Below are 23,698 nucleotides of genomic sequence, written 5' to 3' on the forward strand. Positions count from 1 at the left end.
GCCCAACTTATTTTTCGGCAACAGCGACGTGGTGCGGAACGGAGAGGCATCAACAATCTTGACCGCCGAAATAACACACGCAAAACGCACTGTTATCGGTCATGTACTGAGCAGCACTATCAAAAACAAAGCGTCGACTTTCGCTGGCTTATGCATAATATCTTCTTGCGCTGTCATGGCCTCACAACACTATTTCATTGCTTGCATTGTGGCGATGTAGAGCATAGGAAAAATTATCGGCACGCCACTGTAACTGCTTGCAAGGCCTCGATGCGCCGTGGTGGACGACGATGCTGAGCAGTGCGTAGTGTTTTCCAACGACAACGTATTGCAGCTGTCGTTTGAGATGGCTGCTCTGTCATCGGTGATGTATCAGAGCCGCAGTGTCACAAACACGGTCAGCGTCGAGAAACGCTCGCTTTTCTAGACCCAGTGCGATGGCATTTCTTCATCGCAAGCATGGCACACTAAACAGTTGCAACACCTTCCTGCGTTCGAAGTCCAACTTCCTAACTGCACACAACAGCCCTCACCCGCCAAAATGCGATTGCTGCGCTGTCGTTGCGATATCCATCTGCGATCGCTGTTAGCTCAGCAGCAGAGGCAATCGGCAAGCACATTGGAGTGAACAAAACACCCAAATCCTGCGTACATGCGCACGGAGGCACCTTCACTGGGCAAGCGATAACAAGCAATGTATTGTGTCGCTGGGCAGCACTCTCTTCATCGCAACGCATCGCGGAGGCTTCGCGCACGCAGATAAACTGCCGCATTTTCACTGCGCTGCGTCACTACGGACCCTAGAATACCGCACAGCCATTTTGAAGCGACAGGCTACAGCCGTTGCTCCCGTCTCTATGGCTAGAGTGTCGTTTCAGTTGGTAAAGCGGCGGCCTTAATAGCCGCCTCAGTGAAGCACCTGCGATGAACAGTCATGCGGCAGCGCTGCGTTGCCATTCCCCTAATAGCCAGGGAATGGACAGATCATTGTCATGACTGACTTAATCGAACATAGCGCTGCAGCGCCTCTGGCGACTGGTCACCCTATGAACTCCCTCGTGCGTGCGACCCTCTAGAATGTATCCGCTTGTAAGCTTTCACCTCACTGTCGCCACTCGCGGCAAAAAAGTGCAAAATTTAATAATTCGGTCTATCTCCGTTTGTCATCGCAAATTTATAGCATTCAAAACGAAAAACTGATACTTTAAGAAATAAAATGTTTGTTATTTTATTTGTTGTAGCTTAACGTATTCGATTGAGGGAAAGTGTAGGTGCAAGAATGCACCGCATGTGCCCCGTTCGCATTCGAAGGAGGATAGACAGATAATGCCCGAAAGAGGAGGCACGCCCTTGACGCGCCCGAGAAAGGCGTGGCAAACGGCTCACGGCAAGTGTGCAGATAGACAGCGGGACAGTGACGATATTGCTAAATTGCGATAATACGTTGATAACAATACGCGGCGCTGGCGCGTTTTGTTGCGCAGTCTTCTGTGCTTGAAGCGCGGAAGCACTGTGCCGCGCAGGGTGCGCTCATGCTGTCATACGCGGCTTTATCTCGACATTTCTTTTAGCCTGCTGTTTGTGCACGTTCCCTGCTATCTCCGTTCACTGACTGCCATCGAGCAAACTCGGGTAAAACTCGTGCGAACGAGAAACTCGGCGCATCCTGCATAGCACCCCTGCTTACATTTTTTCATCCGTTATCGCTTTTTGCTGTGTCTTCTAAATACCACTGAAAAAAGAATGGAAAGTGCAACATGATACGACCTTCCTTTGCTTTGTTTGCTGAAAGGCGTGAGCTGATAAGCGAGATATTCCGATCAGACGTCATTGGTATATCGCACTACGCGGTTATAACGCCCTTCACCTGCCTTCTCGAGAATGCGGTTTGCGTTGTATTAATGATGCCAGCTCGGGTCCCCGAGGAAAAGAGAGTAGCTGCAATATGGATGTCGTTGAGTGGCAGATCCCAAAGAAATATCGCGAGGGTTTTGGACTTGCACCTAGCTACTGTAAACAGAATAATTTGTGCGTTCAGAGATGAAGAGCGCATATGTGATGTGGCAAGAAACTGCGTGCCGAAGACGCAGCAGAAGAGGATGCTGCCTTCGTCTAAGTAGTCGAGGCTAATCCATTCATGACAGCTGGACAGATTAGAGATGTGGTTGGCCGGGATGTCAGCGAAGAGTTGGTCAGAAAACAGCTCTCGGAAGGCCGTCTGAAAAGTCAATGTGCTGCCCGAAAGCCGCTTCTTTCGGACGCAGCAAGAGCAAAAAGACTCGCTTTTGCCCAGGCTCATCTTCACTGGACGGTAGATGAATGGCGCAATGTCGTTTTCACCGACGAGTCTACAATCTGCACGCAGTGGGACCAACACCGCAGAGTATACAGACCAGGCCTGACAAGGTTCGTTTCTTCCTATTATAAATATGTAGTTAGTTTCTGGCCATTTCTGCTTTCACAGTGTTATTCCTGCAAGTCGTTTTGGTTATTGATGTTTTAACAGTGTGTTCGCGATATAAATTATCGCAGTTTTAAATTTACTGATTGTTCCCTACTTTTGTAGGTATGCCCCCCTATTCGTTCAGCAAGGAAGAGCCAATGGACGCAGAAGTGTGAACGTTTGGGGGGCAGTAACGAAAGAGGGTCTTGGACCACTACACCGAATAGAGGGCCGATTTTGTGCAGACTCCTACTTAAGCATCATAGAACAGAAGCTCCTGCCTCATGTCCTTAACGGTCCTTTCCCTGACGGCTGTTTCATATTGCAGCAGGACTTGTCCCCGGTGCACACGTCTCGCGCTACCAAAGACCACCTGGAAGAACTCTGCGTCATGGTGGCTGACTGGCCGCCACTGAGAGCGGATATGAATATTATTGAAAACGTACGGGCATAATGAAGAGTAACCTTTCAAGAAAGGGGCTTCACAACGCGGGCTGCGACGAACTATGGTGCAATGTTCAAGCCGAATAGGACCTCTTAAAAATGGACAGCGACCTCATACCAGCGCTGTACGACTCTCTTCCGCGACGCATGGCAGTGGTTGTTCAGGATGGTGGAGCCTTTAGCAGCTACTGAAAGACAAGCAAGCTGCGACAAGAAGTCCCTAATTTTTCAGGCAGGTCAAATGATAAAAATCTCCAACACGCCGTAGCACCACTTCCAGCTAGGGCATCCTCATTGAGGCTTTGTTTTCCTTTTTTACTTGCTCTCAAGAAAAGCAATAAACTTGTTTCTTGTAAGACAGTGGCAAAGCTTCTGTGCTATTCTTTGGAAGACGGTCGTTTCTAATCAGCTCGGATTGCAGTGACAGATATCTTTTATGCCTCAGAAAAGTGCTGCGTGAACCACAGAAAAAAAAGCGCAGCTTACAGTAGGGCTGCAAGGCGGGACTAACCACGGAGCGTGTGGCTCACCTAGCTTATTAGCAAGTTTTTAATTAAGATGATCCTAATTAGCGTAATTTTAATTACAGTGATTTTAATTGAAAAGGTCTGAAATAGCAAGGTCCTCGATAGCAAGGCCCTAATTAGCATGGTTCTAATTAACAGAGGGCTAATTAGCAAGGATGTAACAGTAAGGTCGTAATTACCTTGATCATAATTAGCAATGATCTAATTAGCGATGACCTCATCACCGTGATTTTAGTTAGCGTGTATATGACATCAAATAGCTCAATTAGCATTACGTTGGAACGGGTAGGCTTAATTGGCTTGAATAAGCATGAACTAATACCTTGAAGAAGAAGAAGAAGCGAAGAGAGCCAGAGCACGCGCCGGCCGCTGATGAGTCTCTTTTCGACTCCGCACGACATAAGTAAAAGCTTAACCACTCCGGTGTAAAAATGCTGATGCGGATGCAGCGTAGTTAGCGGGTGTAATCATATTTCATCCATCGGAAGCACGCCCACTTGACCTTTCCGTTACAACTGAATGGCAGCGTTCAGAATAGAAAAAAAAAAGAATGACGATAGCGGTGCTCAAAAAAAGCGGGCGTGGTGTCCGGTTCCCGGAAAAGCCTAGCAGACGACAGCTGCCCAGAACTGCTCAAAGCGCGCATGTGCATAGTCTCGTTCCTTTCAACGCCGCGCTCCGCTCTGTGGCGCTGATCAGCTCGGCGGTCGACGCTCGCGCGTTCAGGTTAAAAAAAATGGGCGGCTGTACATTAAGCAATGCTTAAAAAATCTTCAGTAGAGATCAAAGAGGTTATTCTTTCGGCAACATACCCTTCGCTGTGGGGACGACCACAATTTGCACGATAATCGCTAGTAAATCTGCTAAATAAGCAAAATTCAGTTACTGACTTCAAATTCTTTACTTTAGGAAATACTCGACACCCGCCATGGAGGCGTAGCAACTATGGCGTTGCGCTTCCAAGCTTGATGGCGCGGGATCGAATGCCGGCCGCGGCGGCCGCATTTCGATGGGGATGATACGCAGAAATGTCCTGTACCGTGCATTGGGTGTACGTTAAAAAACCTCAGGTGGTCAGAATTAATGCGGAATCCCTCACTACGGTATGCCTCATAATCGAATCGTGGTTTTTGCACGTAAGGCCCGAGAATTTTAAATTGAATACCCGACATATTGATAAATTGAATTCAGTCAGTGCATAAGAGATGTATCGGGATTAGGTATCCTGACGCTGATACTGGTTGCGAGGGATCCGCCTGTGCGGGAGGACGCCATCTTGTTCACCCTCCCCCCCCTCAATTTTTTTTAAAGAAAGAACTAGGAGATACTTGGAAAAAGAGGACTATGAGATACTTGGCCTTTGAGAGCGAAGGAGACGTGATGGCGATAGCCTAGGGTAAACCACGTTTACCGTGATATATGCGTTTACACAAACACTTCGCAACGCGCATACGTCAATTTACGTCACTACGAAATGCAAGTATATAAGGTAATCACAAAAAGAACTCACTCCTCATTCTAGTCAGATGTGCAGTTCACTTAATTAGATACTTAAGAAAGCGACGTAACCACAAAAGGAGCAAATGAAAGACGTGTGTGCTGAGTGATCGCACTGCGCCTGAAAGCGCTCCTGGCTTTGAATATAGAATATACTCAGAGAAACCGCAATGGTTGTTTTGACATCCTGTATCATCATGCTGTGCAAGCTCATATGCAGTAGTGTTTTCTGGACTACGACGCAGTTCAACCCCTGTATACCTCATAATGGCACAAAAAGAAAACTTTTCACCGGGAGCATAAGCTCAGATGCATGTCCGTCTCAGCTGGCATTGTGACACTGAAAGTACAAGTTACTTCAGCTACACGGTGATGACACCCAAAAGGCAGTTCGGATATTCTGCGGGTCTGTAGTTCAAATCACTTTGTATTCATTTTTTTTATTGTTCGTCTAGGTCTGCAACAAAAGGAGTGCTCCTGCACCTCCTGAGGAAAGCATTGCAGCCCTTTCAGAAAAGTAAGTTTACTTTGTTTTTTAATAAAGGTGTCGTGACGCAATGTACCATAACATACGGAAGAAAAAGGAGAAGACAGAAATAGTGCCAGACTTTCAACTAATTTTATTTCAAGCACACAACACCCAAATATATGTGCTCACCAAAAATTCGCACACAACGAAGGCGCAGCACGTGCAGATAGGCTACCCTTAAAGCCTTATCTCAAAATTCCCACTCATTCTTGAAGAGAAATTGGTGGAACACTGATACAGAGCCATCATCTTTCTTCTGAATGTGACACGCTTCGAGCACCTGTTGGACCAATGCCTCCCGGCTACTTCCTAATGCACGCATGTCCCCTAATACCGGTGCGCAGCCGCACTAAGCATAGTGGAAAGTCAGGCGTGAACCTAGTACCCTGCTAAAGTATATTGCTATGTTTGAAACTGAATGAGGTAATTCGCTGTAAACAATTTTAGCCTGTGACAAGCCTTTAGTCTTGCAAAGATTTCTTATAATTAGCTATGTTTTAGACTGTCCTGGATGCTGAAAGGAAGATAAGGATGAAGTATAATCAGTGCTACCTGCAGTTATTATCCCGGCCACGGCGGCTGCAGTTCGATGGGGCAAAATGCGAAAACACCCGTGTATTTAAGATTTAGGTGCACGTTAAGGAACCCCAGGTGGTCCAAATTATTCAGGAGTGCCCCACTACAGCGTGCCTCATAATCAGGTCATGGTTTTGGCATGTAACACCCGACAATTTAATGTTGGTTTAAAGAACCTTCACTATAGGCATAAATTGGTGCTTGCAAAATATCGACCCTCGTGACAGCTTGTGGGCCTTACCAAGTACTGTCGGTCAGGACGTTGCGGCCATCGAATGAGTAGATCCTCGGTGGGTAAGGGAACATGCCACCACCACCGGAAAAGAGTTCTCGCCAAGAGTTGAACACCACTTCACCCTACAAGATAAACGGTGAAGACCTCGTATTAGAGACGCTTCTATACATCTCGACTTGAGCCAGTCCCAGATGCTCTCTTTAGAACTCCGATAAAACCTGTCAATTTCTTCTTCACACATCTTCGACACATCTTCAGTTATGTATTTGCTATGTACTTCAAGCGTATGATCAAGACACGGAAAGCAGCAGTGATGAGCGCGTCATTATTGATGTCATTGAGGATCGCGTCGTTCATGTCTTGATTTCGCACTTAAGTCTAGTCATTGTTACATAGAAGCCGCTCTCATTACCCGCTTGTTTTGCAGATTTTTCTGTTGTGTTGGCATTCTCGCAGTGGCTCGTGCTTTTACCTGGTTTGCTATTGTTCAATGACAAACAGAATTGCGTCTGCCTGTTTCAAGTCTCAAGCTCATAAGAACATTACTGTATTTTTCAAATAATTTCAATAATTAAACTGAGCTGGGGGTATCTAGACACGCACGGTATATGACTCTAGTTAACTGTATTTCCTTCGCGATACGATGGGCATCGAACAAGATTAACGAAACTGTGTTCACCAATAATTCCATAATAGCAACTACACCATTTCTTTGTGGACTACGTCGGCGACGTTACTTGAAAGTATATTTTCATCTATTCGCCTGTGTATTTGGACTTTGGTAGTGGGGCTGGGGTGTTTATGTTGGTAGCTACAGGCGGGTCTAGCCTCGTGATAGAGGCCGGACGTTGCTCCACCTGAACCTCACTTGCATTGTCACGACAGACAGACCACTAAACCTCTAACAAAACAGGGTAGGTTAGGAGCAAAAGCAGGTATGGAATTTCGTAAACGCCTACAATGTGCCCTTCTAGAAGAACCTATTGTGAACTTCGGTTTTTCATTACAATAATTAGTTTTTTTGTCTGTACAACGGGAGCCATTATCATTTGAGTAAATTTGTATGAATGTTCTTAGGAAACGTTGATCGGCATACCAATGACCAAAACTCACATATACGTGCACGCATGAAACTTGTGCGAAATGAATGTTGTTTAAATGCTATTTCTTTCGCTGCTCATATTACTGAATCAGCTATATTCTATATTCAATTTTGCCACATCCCCTAGTTTCAGCTAAAGCTACACCATCCACACATCATTGTATAGATGGAGAAACTTGTGCGAAATGAATGTTGTTTAAATGCTATTTCTTTCGCTGCTCACATTACTCAATTAGCTATATTCTATATTCAATTTAGCCCCATCCCCTAGTTTAAGCTAAGGCTACACCATCCATAAATCATTGTATTGATGAAAAGCTTCAGGGTTTCGTACACAGTTTGTGGAGGAAATGGCAGAAGACAGTCTCACTGTCATCTTTGAATTGACTTGTTCAGCGCAAGAAACAACACGAACGACAGAGGATCACACACGCACAGCACTGTCCGTCGGTCCATTCGTGTCAGTCTTGATGTACTCTGGTTTTGACCCTTTTTCTAAATACAGGTAATTTGAAATCTGGCACTGGACCGGAGAAATAAAGCATAAAACTATGGTTCTTAAACATTTTGCCAGTTTTTAGGGCGTTCTAGTATAGTCTACAGCCCACGTTTCTTGAGCATGTGAGTGGAATGTGTCCAGGAACATGTTTGTGCCGTCTAACGTTAGCCACTGGTTCGAGGTAACTTTGGTAACTTGTTCTCAGTGATCAGCCACATGAGCTGTCACTGCTGCTCGTGCTTACCGCTCTGCCATAACATTCATGAATCTACGAGGCCAATGGACACTGCCATAGATTCACAGCTTTTGTCACCACCTAAAAAAGATGGCAACAAAGTGCGGACACGTGGTGTGCCTGTTGTTTTCTCTGTCACTAAAAAGCTGAACCACATTTGCCCCGTAGTCAATGGGCGCAACACCGATTACGCTTGCACAAAGAAACACGCAGCAAAGCATTGTACACTGAACAGCTTGGCTAACGTTAGCTGCGATACCCTATAGGTATATCGCGGCCTAATTGCATCTAATCAGCAGTGTGCGGCGTCAATCCCTCAGTCATTACGAGAAAAATAGGGGCTAAATTAAGTTCATTTATTTACGCAGAACCACTACTGACATTCGTAAAGGAAAACACTCAGGAGTCCCTTTAGCTACGCCTAAGAGACCTTAAGGCAAAGGCCTTAGTCATGCTCATGACTATGACTTCGACCATCAACCTTGAGCCTTTTCCTTCACTTAGTACCAGATCCAAACCCATTCCATTAGTTTTTGAGTGTTAATCTTTTTTCGCTGAGTCACTGTCAATTTTCTTATGTCACGCTCATGACTATGACTTCTACAATCATCCTTTAGTGTTTCCTTCACGTAGTGCCCATGTCCGAACCCATTGCAGTTGTTTTTGTGTGTTAACCTATTTTCGCTGAGTCATTGTCATTTTTGCTCAGTCATGCTCATGAATATGAGTTCTACGATCATCCTTAGTGTTTCCTTCATTAGTGCCCACATGCGAACCCACTCCAGTGGTTTTTGAATGTTGATCTTTTTTGGCCGAGTTATTGTCATGTTTTGCTGAGTCATGGTCATTATTGAGTCATTCTTGTATTCTACTATCGTTATTAAAGGAAAAAATGAGACATCCAGCCAATCGTAGCAATTGCTACAAAGGAATTGCTACGAAAACAGCCGCTGGAATGATGAATAGTCTGCAGACAGAAAATAGCTGCCGGAATGATGCATAGCCTGCAGCTTAGTGGAGACAATTAAGTGTAAATGCGAGCGACTGCACTCGTCTATCGAGCAGCAGATAGGAGTACGTACCTTGAGATTGACCAGCGGCAGGTCGGCGTCCTTGGCTCGAACGATACTGTCCAGGTTCTGAACACGCGATGCCAGCAGGGCGCGGAATGTCCCCCGCAAGTGCGCCTGCCGGGACTGGCGGTAGCACTCGTAGTCGGCGCCCCGCACCCCGTGGAGGTCGCCCGTCCACGGTTGGTTCAGTGCTGCCACGCGAAGCTGCGGCCACGCAAAATGAAAGGCGCTAACCACACTGCCCGAACAAAGCGTGCTGCCTGTATATACGGGTCAATAAATGTTTTGTCCTTTTTTTTTCAGACAGCTCCCAAACAGTTAATAATAGTCGCCGGCATGTAGTGTGATTCCGCATCTTCTAGATCAAATCGACTTCCTACACAGCTGGACATGATTATCCGAACAGAGCACAATGTTCAGTTGGCTAATAACGGAGTTCCATCTAACTGACATCTCAATAGAGCACTTCACAGAACATGTCGGCATTGCCGAATCATCAAAGTTGCTTTACTCCCACGTTTTATCCTCTCCCCCTTCTCCTTGTGAAGGGTAGCTATAAGGGGCATCTAATCTGGCTAGCCTCGGTTTCTTTCATCTCCTCTCTCTGTCTCTGTGTATATTAAGGCGCTGCGGATTTACTTTGGCCATCTGGTGTTCCTTAACGCACACCTCAACTCGGTACTGTTCAGTGCACTGGTGTTCTTGAATTCGGTGTCTGTCCCATGCTGTCATGAAGCATGTCGAACGCACGACTTCGTGTTCGACTGCGCAATGACATTGCCACTGATTTATCGCGGCGGGTAAAGTGTGGGCCACGTAAACAATGATGATCAATTGCTGTATGAACAGATAGATAAACGAAACAATGTTATCCAACGTAGAGCAGTCGGTGAATGACCAGCACCTACATGCACGGTGAAAAGAATAGAGAGCGAGTCAACGTGCATGCACAGCCAGGAGGCGCGAACGCGGGCCCTGTCGGTGGCTTCATCTATGGCGTGCGTCAACACATCAAAAGCGTGGATGCCCTATAACCATTCGTGCTCTCAGACCATCTCTCCCTGTTCCCACGCAAGCCTAAACGTGTGGAGTCATCGAAACCTTCGCTCGCTTGAACGGAACGCCGTGAACATTAATTGAAAACAAAGACTTGAACAAACGTTTTGATCGTGGAAGTAGGTACTCTATATGTAAGCAACACGTTGTAAACAAAACTGCCCTCGCTGGTATCGGTGTTAAACTGTTCCGCCACGAGACTTACGGGTGCTGCGTGTGCTTGGAGGGTCTACTATGATTGGCGATGCATGCGCCGTGTGGCTCGTACAAACCCGACACTTAGCTTTATCATTGCTGCAGCGCCAGTCGCGGAACAGCACGAAGTGACAAATGCAGCACGATGGCAGGGATGAAAATGGACATGCAAGAACACGCGTAACTGTCGCTTATATTACGTAGTTTACGCGTCACAACAAAAATCCCATATTGTTTTACCCTGCAAAGAAGCTGGAAGGTGGAAGTTTTTATCGTTAATGGCAACAAGCAGTTTTTCTGACGAATTTGAAGTGACGATAGCTTGACAGGTTGAAAAAAGCGAAGCATGACCACTCGAGTTGCTGCAATTTGGTTTAGCGCGCGACTACTAAATACCCATGCACATTAAAGCATATGTCATGGCAAAAACCATAGAACATTGATGGTTCCTAAAATGAAAACGGATTTGATAATCAATAGAGGGTTATACAGACAAGACTGATCAAAAGTATTCGCCCTAGGACAAGAAATAATGCCTAAATAACTTCGTTACACTTTACAAATATGCCATGTAAGCAGTAACTACAATCGACTACTGAAATTTAGTCGAATTTCAAAGAATGTATATAGAGTACTACATGAGTGGAACGCATAAGCGAAACAAGTTTTGTGGAAGGCGCGATAGATACGCCATTGTTTAATCCATCCGCCAGCTTCTTTAACCAAACGTTCTATTATATACAAGCCAATATGTGTGAAAACTATCGCAATGCAAACTGAGTACAGTTGTGCTGACCAACAAGACGGACGGACTACATGATCCTAACTCAACAAAGGGTCGGGGCTGTGTTATCACATAAACGCCACTTTGTGCATGATTATGCATTTTGTAGACGATAAGGGCCCTAGAAGGACATAGCAATGTGGACAAGGAACAGCTAGCATATACGTGCAGAAGAACGCAACCTCATCTTACCTTTCTTTTAATCTGGTTTCCATTTGCAAAAGAAAGAGTAGAGATAAGAAGTGTAAGACAACACAGCAGATGAGAAACATTCATTAAGAACACACGAATGCACAATGAACATGCGAGAAACAGCGTTGTGCAACGTCAGAATTGCGTAACACCAACAGCACAAGTAACTCCGAAAGAGTGCACACTTTCGAAAGAGCACAGATATACCAGTTGTTTCTTTTTATGCGCAACACTTTCTGTTAGTAGAAAATTTTATATCTAGACCCTTGACGTTATTGCAGACACGCTACGTGGCTAGGCGGACATTAGCAGCAAAAACATTTACGTGGTAACTTCGCTAATTACCTCTAATGTGGTATTTAATTTTTAATTATTCACTTTAGCGCACATCTTCTTATCGTGAAATTTAAGCGGACGAGTTGTGAAGCAAGTCATTAAGTGAGAAGTGAAGCTGACGAGCACTGGCTTCAATTTCGCAATCACACCAGGTGCCCTAGAGCGAATAATGAAAAGGTTATGTTCCGCATTTTAGCTAATTAGCGAAATTGTCATTTGACATTTTTCTTGCTGCTAATGTCCCCCTCACCACTTCGCCTGTCTGCAAAAACGATAGTGGCTAGGTATGACAGTTCTTGAAAAAAATAAAGTGTTCTAAAAAAAGGAAAGTGGTCGGGGAACATTCTATGCAGTCGCCTTGACCGCTAGGCCACACCCAAAACGAGCGTATCTCTTCAAGCTCATAATAAAGTTGGTGTTATATTTTTCGACAGTGTTGCGAAAACTACACCTACTGCACATTGTGGGACGTTTTGAGACGGCCGCTCTCATAGCCAGTGAAAGCCGAATAACTCAACTTGATAAAACATGCTGCAAAATTTTAATTCATCCTGTAGAGTCTTATGAAACTGTGCACGCAATAACGTGCCCCCTGTGTTTTTGTGACTTCTCTATTATACTCTTAACAGTTGAAACTTTGCACGATGTTGAACACACAAACTTTGCCGTGAAGAGCCCGGCTACGTGTGTTATGTACAAAGCAGCGTGGCAAACTATACCTACGAGGAAAGGCCTAATGATGTTTCTGAGTCGTTTGCAAAACCAGCGTCTTTCTTCAACAACCGCGCTTGTTTACAGGCGGGGACTTATAGACGCGCTATTTGCTGGTGCTTCGAATTTCCTGAATATGGTGCGCGCTACTGTCGGACACGCGCGCTACTGTCGGACACAAATACGGTTGAATTTTAATGAGTCAATACAAACCTATACATGGCTTGCACTGACGTCACTTCCGCCAATGCTGGGTTAGGTTTCCGCCATAACGGAGCACCCGGAGCACCACCATATGGCACCACGCTGTTAGTCGTATCATAGAATAAAGAACCGTCGTATGCGAATGGCACTGTGTTGCAATGGCTATTTGCGCAGTTGTTGGGTGTTGCAACCGCAGCAAAAGCAGCTCAAGGAAGGAGTCGGCAAACACGAACCTTTTTCGGCTTCCGAAGGTTGTGGAATGGCAAGACGAACGAACGAAAGCACTTAGCTCGAAGCGGCGCAGCCTGTGGCTTGCGCGTATCAAGCGTGCTGATCTCAAGGGCGATCTCCCAAACATTCGAGTGTGCGGCGCCCACTTCGTAACAGCTAAGCCTGCGCAATATTACATAATGCGCACTTAACGCTGCACTAGAATCACATTTGTTTGAATTTGTAGGAAGACCGTCCAAGCTCTGAAGAAACGAACCCGGACTGGGCGCCAACGCTTTTGCTAGGCTACAAAGCAAATAATGAAGGCACTGCGCGCTACGAGCGTGCTGCAAGGCGATGGTTTAAACGAACGTCTCCCGAGGTCGACGCGGTGACGTCACGCTGCACCGGCAAGAGCTTTTATAGTCGGCGCAACGCCACCCGAAAACCGCTACGACGACGGTGACGACGACCGCACATACACAGACAGCCCGTTGAAAACAATGTAGAAATATCGATCCAAATAAAGCATGGAAAGTACGCACATCATTCTCCCAGCCACAAAACACTCGCGCAAGCTGCATATCCTGTTTGAAAATTTTCAGACCCTAGCCCATAAACTCCGCTTTTGCGTGGTTGTTAAATGGACAGTATCAGTTCGTTTCTTTGCACCAAGCTCCAATCTTGCGTGTCTCCTGCACGCACCACTGACTAACCAGGGAATGCCTCTGAATGTTATAAACAAAATGCGGCATGGAAAACGGGGGCTGCAACCTACATCTCCTAGTAGGAGCACCTTTTCTCCTTGCAGCCGCTTCGCCGACAGTGTTTTCACCCAACCGCTTGTGAAGTAGTTGTGGGATTCAAGCGATTTTATATAAGCCTTCATTTCCTCCAGTGTCGCGAAGCTTGAAGAGAAAACTAGGTAGTTTACAATGCATCCGTGCGAGACCTCGGGGAAAGCGCTAACGTCCATCGTCGTATCCGCACTCAGTCGCAACGTGTACGGGTCCACATCGTCGCACAGTTTCACTTTTTCTTGATATCGTGCACGCGCCGAACCGATCAGTCCTGCGTAAAATGCCTCGTTAAACGCAGGCCTACTGCAAACGGGTGGCATTTCTCGCGAGGAGCGGTGAAATCCGCTTAGAAAACACAGTGAGACCGCATAAGCGCACGCGATCAGATGCGAAGGCGGCGCGCGCGGTGCTCCGGCATGGCGCGGACGCAGCGGCGCGGGCGGACGTGACGTCACGTGCAAGCCATGTATACGCTCAATCGGATAATAATTGTGGGTGAATCTATTGTAATGACTTTACCAAACAGGATTGTGATAACGATTCACGTTTTGAAGGCAAGTAATACAGTATAAAAGTGGGTCTTTATTCAGCCATTCTGAATAAAACATAGGTTCCAGGCTGTACAGGTGCCCACAAAAAAATGTCACAGTTTCGCCCTAAGGGCGAAGCAATGAATGCGATAGCAACACAGCAATGTCATACGAAGTAAGGTGAGCGGCCTTGGTAGCAATATGAATTGTAGTAAACATGAGCTGATTAAGTAAGCAGGTGTGCTGCGGCGTAAGTAGACCGACATGAAGAGAGACTCGATGACCACGAGAAGGCGCGTGTGAAACGGTGGTGTTCGGAATATTCGGAATTAGATTAATTGAATCTAATCTAATTCCGAATGAAGTGAATATTCGGAATTAGATGAGACATGTGTATGCTGCAGTAAAGATCCAGAGACCACTCAGCACATCCTAATGGAGTGCGACGGGATCCACCCAGCGAGAACCGTAGGTAACGTGCAACTCCCAGAAGCGCTTGGGTTTAAGGTGGAAGGAAACATAAACAGATCAGCCGTAGAGATCAGCAAGAGACGATTGGAGTACTGGTGGAAAAAAAGTAGGGAAAAGATGGATGCGACCTGATCTCTTAAAATCATAGCCAGCGGTCCAAGGTAAATTTTTGAAAAAGAAAAATAATGATAGGTATACAAAAATGCAAGATAAAGAACATGTATGGTATACCGGATTAAGTCAAGCAGGCTAGGTGACTATTTGTCGCCGCCCCGTTTCAAAGGGGATGCCAATAGATCATCATCATCATCATGTTGATGAGAAGCGCTTCCCGTGGGCAGCGCGTGCGAAGGGACACACCTGTAGTGCTGCACTGCCGATCTGGGCAGCATTGCATGTGTAGCGTGCGTTGGAAAATGTGGCCCGACTATTACTAACTGAATGAACAAGCGTGGTGTGAGCGCGCACAAACAAACATGAATAGATCACACTGAATGACTGCAGCCAACGACTGTCAAAACGCTGGCAGCGCAACGTACCTTCGCCCGCGCAGCGGGCGAAGGTACGTGCGCTCTATCAACGGAAACTGAGCGGCATAAAGGTCGGAGCCGTGTGGAGATAAGAGACGGTGCGGTCGAACGAACGACGAGCGCGGTTGTTGGAAGCGTAGAAGTGCGCCCCCCCCCCCCCCATGCTCCCTCCGGCGCTGGCTTCCCGCTTCCTGGCTTGCGCGTGGGAGAGATAAGAGACTGTGCGGAGCGACGAGCGCGGTTGTTGGCAGAGAAGTGCCCCCCCCCCCCCCCCCTGCTCCCTCCGGCGCTGGCTTTCCGCTTCCTTGCTTGCGCGTGGGAGATTGAGTGTGTTCGCTCTCCGTGATAGCGCGCGTCCCCCCACGCTTCCGCTGGGGCATACGGCGCGCGGCGAAGATTTTATCTATACGGAACGTCACGGCGACGGCGACGGCGACGGCGACGACGACGCCGACGGCAGAAATCCGGTTGAAGTGTCCATATAATTGCTATCGCAATAATAACTCGGAACGCCGGATCGGCGGCCGCTCGTCGGCGAAGTACACCCGCGGAAAAATACAGCCACGGTCTGCGCGTGCGCGGCATCCCTAGCCAGCAAGCCTCGCTCCCTAGTGCATCTAGATAAGCGTTGCCTTGCGTCGAAAAACTTGCGGTTTGTCCCTCTTAGCGCTGCGACAACATATCTGGGAGGAGGGGAAGGGGGGGGGTGCGATCGAGACCTGTAGGCTACAGCGTGCTGGCGCACTATGCAGCGTAATCTCTTAACGCACGCGTAATCCTTGTGGCGTATTCTCGTCGGAATCTGCATTCATTCTAAAAGATAGTCATGCTTTCTGGATAGCTTGGGTGGATGGAATTCATGAGCGTTTATAACTGAGTGGTGACCAGTGAGTTCGCCATGCTCTACTTTTAATTATACCTAATGTCTTGCATATCTGAGTTAATTATTTCGCCTAAAGAAACTTTGAATTCATAGCTTATCTTTGATGTGGGCGAGCGCCACGGCTCGACTGTAGTAGCACTGTGGCGCACTTATCAACCTGATTATCGTGTTGCGCGATGTATTTTAGTCTTTGTTCAATTATATTCCGAGACGCATTGACTACTAGGGAATAAGATCAGAACTTTGACTGCAACATGACGGCTCCTTTAACAAGGATGACTGTGAGCAGTAATAAAAGTTTCTAAAATGACATCAGACGGCGTATTCCAACACGCCAATTTCATGCACAGGAATTACTTTTATGCATGTGGCACTATAATAAAGGTATATGATGAAACTTATAATGATTCGTCATTATTCTTAGTTACATAGTAATTCACTTTATCACGCTTTAATACAGGTGTCGTACGATGTCCGTGTATTGGTCTTGTTAATTACCCTAATTACCTTTCTTTGGTCATTGGGACACTTAAATTGCTCTTAATTACTTTTAGCTACTTGGTGCTTAATTCAATTTTACATGCTTTATTGAACGGTAGAGGTGTAGAACGCCGCCTACTGATTTTTGCTACCGCAATTGTGGTCGACGATGGACACATTCCGTGACTAATGAGCCCGTTAAGCTTTTCACTTTAAAAGGCGCCAGTGCCCATTGACGTGCACGCACGAGCGCTTATTCTCCATCGCGTGCACACGCGCGGACGCAGCGTTTTAGAGAGCGCATACACACCTGTGATAACGCTAAAAGGCACCCAACGCTATTCTTTTGGAGCAAGGCAACACCTATTTAGATGCACTAGGGAGCGAGGCGAGCTTGCTAGGCAGACCGCGCATGCGCAGAGCCTGGCACTACTTCTTCACCGGCGCGCTCCGCCGACGAGCGGCCACCGGTCCGGCGTTCCGAGTTATTTTGTGGGCACCTGTACACATAAGAAGACGCTGCCCAATCTGGACCGAAATTCGCGAAACTTCTCTTACTTAAAAGTGTTTCATTCCTGTCCAGCGTTCCGGCACCCTTCACTCAAGATATCGATTGTCGGGGTGCCCAGACGACCACCGCGTCATGGCCAAACACGTATGACACTTACGCAACAGATGATATGTGAGCAAAGGAACCTGAACTTTGAAAACATATGGGAATAACATTGTTCGCGTAACATGCTCACAAGCAGCGTGCTTACTTCGTGCCATGTACTTCCGACGTGATCGTCTTCTTGTTTGGCTACTAATCTTGCCTTTGCCTGTGCCTCTGTGCTCGCTGATCAGAGAACAAAAATGTTTTTGCAAAGCTTATATTTTTTAAGGGGTACAAGATCTCCTTTAAATGTGGGTACACACAGTCTAAGACACAAGAGATGTGAGAATGGTAGAGAAAAAAAAAGCTATGTACCCGAGCGACAAACGCCGGAAACTTTTAAGGCGCGCGCCCTTGTCGCTTTCATGGCATCTGCTTATCATCGATGTAGCACATTTCGCTATGGTTCTTTGCGAAGGCATGTCAAGACATAATACGTTGTAGTTCAAGGTATCAAAAAGAGTAGAAGGGGTTGGGGGGCGGTGAGATAAAGCTAAAGTAAAGAAACCCGGGTGTCAAAGCAATATTAATTTTGAGTATTCTTATTGGAGGAAAAAGGAGCGAGGTGGCATGCAGCTGAGCCATTAAACAATGCGCGTATGTGGTCGGTTCGCGTCGCCTACCTTTGGTGCAGATCCGTCGAGTCGCAGACTATCTGGTGGCAACAGTGGCGATGCTGTTGACGTAGTCTGTTGGAGTGAAAGAAGGACGCGAAGGGCGTGAGAGAGAGAGGGAGAGGTGTACACGAGGGAGAAAACTTTTGCACTTCTCAAGGTCACTCATTAAACACAGTAAGCATAACAAAACAACAAAAATTTACACTTCTATTTACACTTACGGCCAATAAAACTACTATCCGTACTTCTTATAGCTGTCTATTAATTTGCTATCGCAATCGATTCTTCGCCTTCCCGGCAAACCTGCGACTCTTTGTTTTCCCACTGGCTGCGATTTTCAATGCACCTATTGCTAACTACTGCAATATTGGCTAACGACTGCAAAGACTGGCTAGCTATTCTTTAATTTATCCTTCGCAACTGCTACGACGGCAAAAATCTTTATATTATACCCTACGTGGATAGCAATAGAAGCAGAAATATATGAGCAGAGAAAAAAATTACGACAGAGTAATGACGATAGCAAAAAAGTATAGGAAATAATACGTGATATGAAGCCAAAAAAATGTGAGAAAGTTACGCCGCACTGACATCTAAGGAGATCGAATAAAATGAATCACCTGCTTGAAAATGCGCGCATTTACGATTTCGTGCAATCAAAATTCCTCTTGTTTGGTTTGCCTGCCACTAGCGCACATTAAACGGGAAGTATAAACGAGGGGAAATACCGTTGTCGTCTTCTTGGGTAGCTGTACCAGAGATCCGAGCTGCAAGGAAAAAAGAGTTGTTTCAGCCGTCTGTGTGTGTGTGAAACTGGGGGAGAGGAGAGGAAGGCGAAGGGCTTCGACTAACCTTTATCTCAAGACAGCGGTACCCCTATAGCATGAATTTAAGCGCGAACAAGAAAAAGGTAACTTAGCAAAAAGCCAGTTAAGTACCAATAAATGAATGAGAGCGCAATGTGAAATCTCCCTGTAGCCGCTTTAGATGCATGGCGTAGTCCCGTAATTACGTTTTAGAGTCAGAAATATGACACTGTTACAAATTGATCCGAATCTGGAAACTCAAACACGCATTCCAGTCGTTCTGGGCTTTTTTATGCGTTCGAATCGATGCTGGTAGTAAATGTGACATTCATTTCCCGTGCGCCAGCATTACGTATCACATTTCTGCGGCAGCCCTTGCACGGTTTCCGTAGAATGACATTCCTATCAGGAAGGACTCAGGCGAGTCATTCGAGTCATACGTTTCGTGGTGACGGGCGTATTGGGAAGGTTTGCGCGCTCGCGTGTTTTCTACATTTCATAGCTGTATCTGCGCAGCAAAAGTGCAGACTTCCTGTCGACTATGGCGGTGTCCTGATTATTATTTCATTCAACTCTATACCTACGCGTATTGTACTGAGATGACTTGCAGAAGTGATGGAGACACCTGTAACTCGCTGTTAGTTATCATAGTACAATCTTGGACTTCATGTCCGTAGTGCATGTCCGAAGTTCCGTCGGGTTGACAAACCTGTGCGTCTATATGTTTTACAATATTGAATTTATGCCGCACATATCGAAGTGGAGAACGCTACAGCGTATACGTGGACCCCTGTCAGCCCGCTGTTAGACGAGATGGTGGAGCGACCGCTTCGGGGAGGCGTCGGTACCGGTTTCGATATCCCGGACCAGGACAAAAATCTAATAAACTGCGAAGCTCTTTTTTTTGAAGAATACCATGCGTGTTTCTTTGTAGATTTGTGCTATTCTCAGGTGAATTCCATTTATCCCTTTCAAGTAACTTTCTTCACGCTGCGTACGTTTGGCAATGACAACGTGCGTAACCCGGTTCAGTGGAACTGTTGAGTGAATGTCGTCAGTAAGACCGCAACACCCATGCGCAAAAATAAGGCGGATAACTGCTCAAGAGCAGTGTAGATTTTTTCCTTGTTCATAAAGCAAGAAGGCGTCGGTGGTGCACGAAGAAGTCAGAAATGGCACTATCAGAGGTTATCGACGCCGTCGACGGTATCCTGGCTCACCCCAGGCAAAGTCGTTCCATGATCCAACTATAAAATCTCAACACAATCTCTTAGCTCTTCAACCCCTACTGAGAATAGGGAAGAGGTGCGCCATATATCGTTACAAGAAATAATTCATCCTAGCAAAACCTACAAGTCCGCATTGTTGTTGCTCGTAAAAAGCTTTATGACATTCTAGAACAGAACCTTATTTGTGCTTCTACCACTATGCAATTCTTCCTGTCTCAGTGACAGAGCGGCGAATTAAGGTACACATCAGGCGCTATGAAAGCAGCCCCTTACAATGACTGAAGGTCATAGGCGATGAAGTCGTGGAGTATCGAAATTAAAATTTAATTTTGTGATACGTTGCCTGCCATAAGAGTTACTTGTTATGCCTCGATAGCAGCCCTATAATCATCACCTATCAATTCAGTTTAGGAGCTGTAATTTCACAGTTATCAAGTCAAAGACAACCAAGCTTACATGATAATGTATACATAAAACAGAAGACGGCTTAGGAAGGTCTAAATTCTCGCCAGTAATAGCTGTCTTTTCATTTTTTTTGCGCTTTCCTCTTGATATTAAGGAAAGCAGGCCTCACACACATTGTGCAAATGACATAACAAACAACAGGACAAAAATAATCGATACACGTCACGCAATTCGTAAGTGTTATAATGCTGGCATCATAAAAAAAAGAATGCTGGCACCTGCATTGGCGCGCAAGCACCGCAACCGTTCTCTATAAATGCCAGACGTTGCGTAGCAGTAGGTCACAGATTAAAGGTTAAGTGTTGCAGACTTGAGGGCAAGGGTCCACTCACAGCCACGTATTGCCAGCCACTGCTGACACGGACGAGTAGTGCCTCCTCGTCGAGCACAAACGCCTGTGTTCCCAGGGGGCTGATGTCGGACATGCGCAGTAGCGACTCCATGTTCTTGAACGTCACCGCCTGCAAGGACACGTCATTGGTAAACAACTGGCCGTACTGCGATGCAAGTAAATACGCTAAGCTGCGCGTGTCCTCGTAGCTTCCTGTTTTTTGCAGTTAAAGAGTACGACAGAGAAGGTCCCAAAATACTGCAGAAAATTCTCTCGTTTGCCTGTCCTCTTGTCATGACGGTCAAGTGTTTTGTTGTCTCCACAACACTGGAGTAGCAACACCAACACATCAGGCATATAAACTGCTACAGCTACGAGAGAGTCGACTTTTTGTGAGCTACGATAAAAAAATATATTGAGACGACATCTGCAGATACCGAAATACGACCAGTATTCCATTTTTTGCGACGCAATACTTTCGGTTATGTCTGCATGTCGATGGGATTATATGCAGAAGTGCGCCTTGTTGTGCATTTAGTTTTATCGCTGAACAAATTTGTCTTTTTTGTTTCTCCCCTAGATCCGTCGTCACCTATACGTCACTTTCGAGTCACCTGTGAGCCATTGCGAGTTTCGCTGTCTAACGAAACACTAAACAGCAGTCACAAGTCAGTTTAGAAATGTGAAATATTCTTTGAAATGTTGCTGCATTTTTCAGGCGGGGACAGGTTAATTACAAGAGAAACAAAAAAACATTCCGGACATAACTTCATTTTCTCAAATTTCGCGGCCCAATCACAGCGTCGGTCCGGCACCACCGGTTGCAAAGTGCACTTGACTAATTGCGCCGTTTCTGCACAATAAGCGCTATCAACATTGATTGTTTGGAATCCTTCGTTCTCTTGAAATACAACGTAATCCACAATTAAAAAAAATATAATTCTGGGATTTTACACGCCAAAACCATAATATTGTTACGAGGCAGAAGCAAGCGCTAGTTTTTGACACAGGCGAAAACAACACGACTTACACAGAAGTTTAAACTCCTCCTTGAAACGTGCCACAGGCAGCTCCCAACTGATGACACTGAACTTCGTCCTCCTCATTTCAGTTCGCTACTTTTCTTAGTCACTGCGACACTGCACCACCGGCAATAATGCGCTCTCCTGGACATAGCATATAGGATGCTATGTCCTGGAGAACGCTACGATGAGGCACTGAAACCGGGCACGTAGGGCTACGAACGACCAGCGCGAACAACGTCTGTTTTACAGCGGAGTAATGTCTGTGCCTCTGTGCCTGAAAATTCCCGCGCCCTCTATCAGGAGGCAAAGCAAACCAGTAAGGCATGTGCTGACATCTGGCGTAGCAAGAGGAAAGCTAAGAAACCACCTAATACTACATAACGCCGCCCTCAATGAGGATGAGGGGCAAACCACCAAGGCACGTGCTGACACCTGGCGTAGCTAGAGGAAAGCTGGGAAACGGGTGGCGAGTAGAAGCGAAGATCGTGCCCGAGAGGCTGCCCGTTAGCGGCGGGCTTGACAGGAAGAGGAATGCTGCGAAGCGGAGAATGCGACGAAGCGATGCAATTTACGCCGGTACCACGCCAGTAAATTGGACGAGCATAAGGGTGTGTATGCGAAATTTCAGATGGACTTTCTGGACAGGCATTTCGGATTCAGTGGTGCGGTGTGCGACAGACTGTGGTTCGAGAACGATTTGATGGTGATTGATAACGTTCGAGATGTCGCGAAGCGTGAACGTGATACGGAGGACATGCGCAATCTGACGAGGTTTGGCAGCCAGGGGAGTTGCATCGCAGCATAAGCGCTCAGCATCTGCACTGAATTGGGAAGTATGGTGTCGTGAGGCCAAACAGGATCACGGCCAAACAGTAAAACCGTGAGTAACATGCTGTCATGACGGGACGAGGTATATGCAAAAGTGACATATGGCAGAACCGCGTCCCAGTCAGACTGGTCTGCGGAGGAGTACATAGCAAGCACGTCGGCGAGTGTTCTGTTGAGGCACTTGGTAAGGCCGTTTGTCTGGGGTGGTAAGCATTGGCGACTTGATGTGCAGTAGTGCACGAGCAAAGGATGGCATCAATCACTCTTTACAAGTAGCGTCCCCGGTAAGTGAGGAGTATAACATTGTGGTGCAATATATCATTGTGCAGAAAAAAATCCGCGACGCCTGTAGCGCAGCAGGTGGGCAGGGCTCGTGTACTGGCGTAGTGGGTGGCATAATTGGTTGCAACGGCAACCCATTTGTTGTCGGAAGTGCACGTTGAGAAAGGGCCAACTAGATCGAGCATCACACGAAAAAAAAATTCGGTTGTAGTCTCGCTCGGATGCTGAAGCGCAGAGGGAGGCAGCAAGGGCACTTGCGGCATTGGCGCAATATGAGGCTTTGCTTAGCAACGCGACGCCATAGCCACTACGTGAGCACGGCGGGTCACATCTCTCGACAATGCCACAAAGCGCATGCACGTGTACCCCTCCAAATAGGGCAGCTACTACTGCTGCAACCGCGGCACCGCATGCGCGGTGGTGGGGAGCGAAGCTCTCATATTGTTCCTTAAGTCACCCGACCTGTTCGCTACACGATCACTAGCGCGGAGCGAGGGAGACAGTGGGAAGGCCAGCGCGGGGAAGCAGCACAGTTGCTTTAGACGTCTGGGTGGAGTGTACGTGCATCGGGAGTCAACTGAAGATGTGGTCGGCAGCCTAAACTCTCCAGGACGGAGTCCTCGGCAAGCAGACCAACACGCGTTAATGCCATCGTCTCCGACAGCAAGGAACCAGCACCCTGACGGTTATTCGGATAGGAATCTCGTCGAACACTCTGCAGATATGCCCGCGTGTTCGACTGCTCTCAGGAAATTTCGTCAGACTATCTTTTCCTAATTGCATTTTATGTTCCCTTTAAAAATCATCGCGTACTCTTTCTTTGTATATTTGGCCAGTAAAACGGTTGTCGCGTTTGTTGCCGTTTGTATTCTTTTCCTTTGCTCGCGTATTTCTTTTTTCACATCAAACATAAATCTC

The 23,698-nt window shown here is 46.6% G+C and overlaps 1 protein-coding gene across 1 annotated transcript in view; it reads right to left on the reverse strand.

Moving 5' to 3' along the window:
* LOC119437733 (collagen alpha-1(XVIII) chain) overlaps positions 1–23,698 on the reverse strand; it is a 288,239-nt gene that overhangs the window by 15,766 nt on the left and 248,775 nt on the right. The window contains exons 23-27 of the mRNA XM_037704702.2: positions 20,647–20,775; positions 18,543–18,581; positions 17,821–17,886; positions 9,170–9,364; positions 6,258–6,373 (exon numbers count right to left, since the gene is read on the reverse strand). Coding sequence (XP_037560630.1) covers positions 6,258–6,373; positions 9,170–9,364; positions 17,821–17,886; positions 18,543–18,581; positions 20,647–20,775 — 545 coding nt within the window. The remainder of the gene's footprint in view (positions 1–6,257; positions 6,374–9,169; positions 9,365–17,820; positions 17,887–18,542; positions 18,582–20,646; positions 20,776–23,698) is intronic.

Source organism: Dermacentor silvarum, chromosome 1 (genome assembly GCF_013339745.2).
Source record: "Dermacentor silvarum isolate Dsil-2018 chromosome 1, BIME_Dsil_1.4, whole genome shotgun sequence".
Classification (NCBI taxonomy): Eukaryota; Metazoa; Arthropoda; class Arachnida; order Ixodida; family Ixodidae; genus Dermacentor; species Dermacentor silvarum.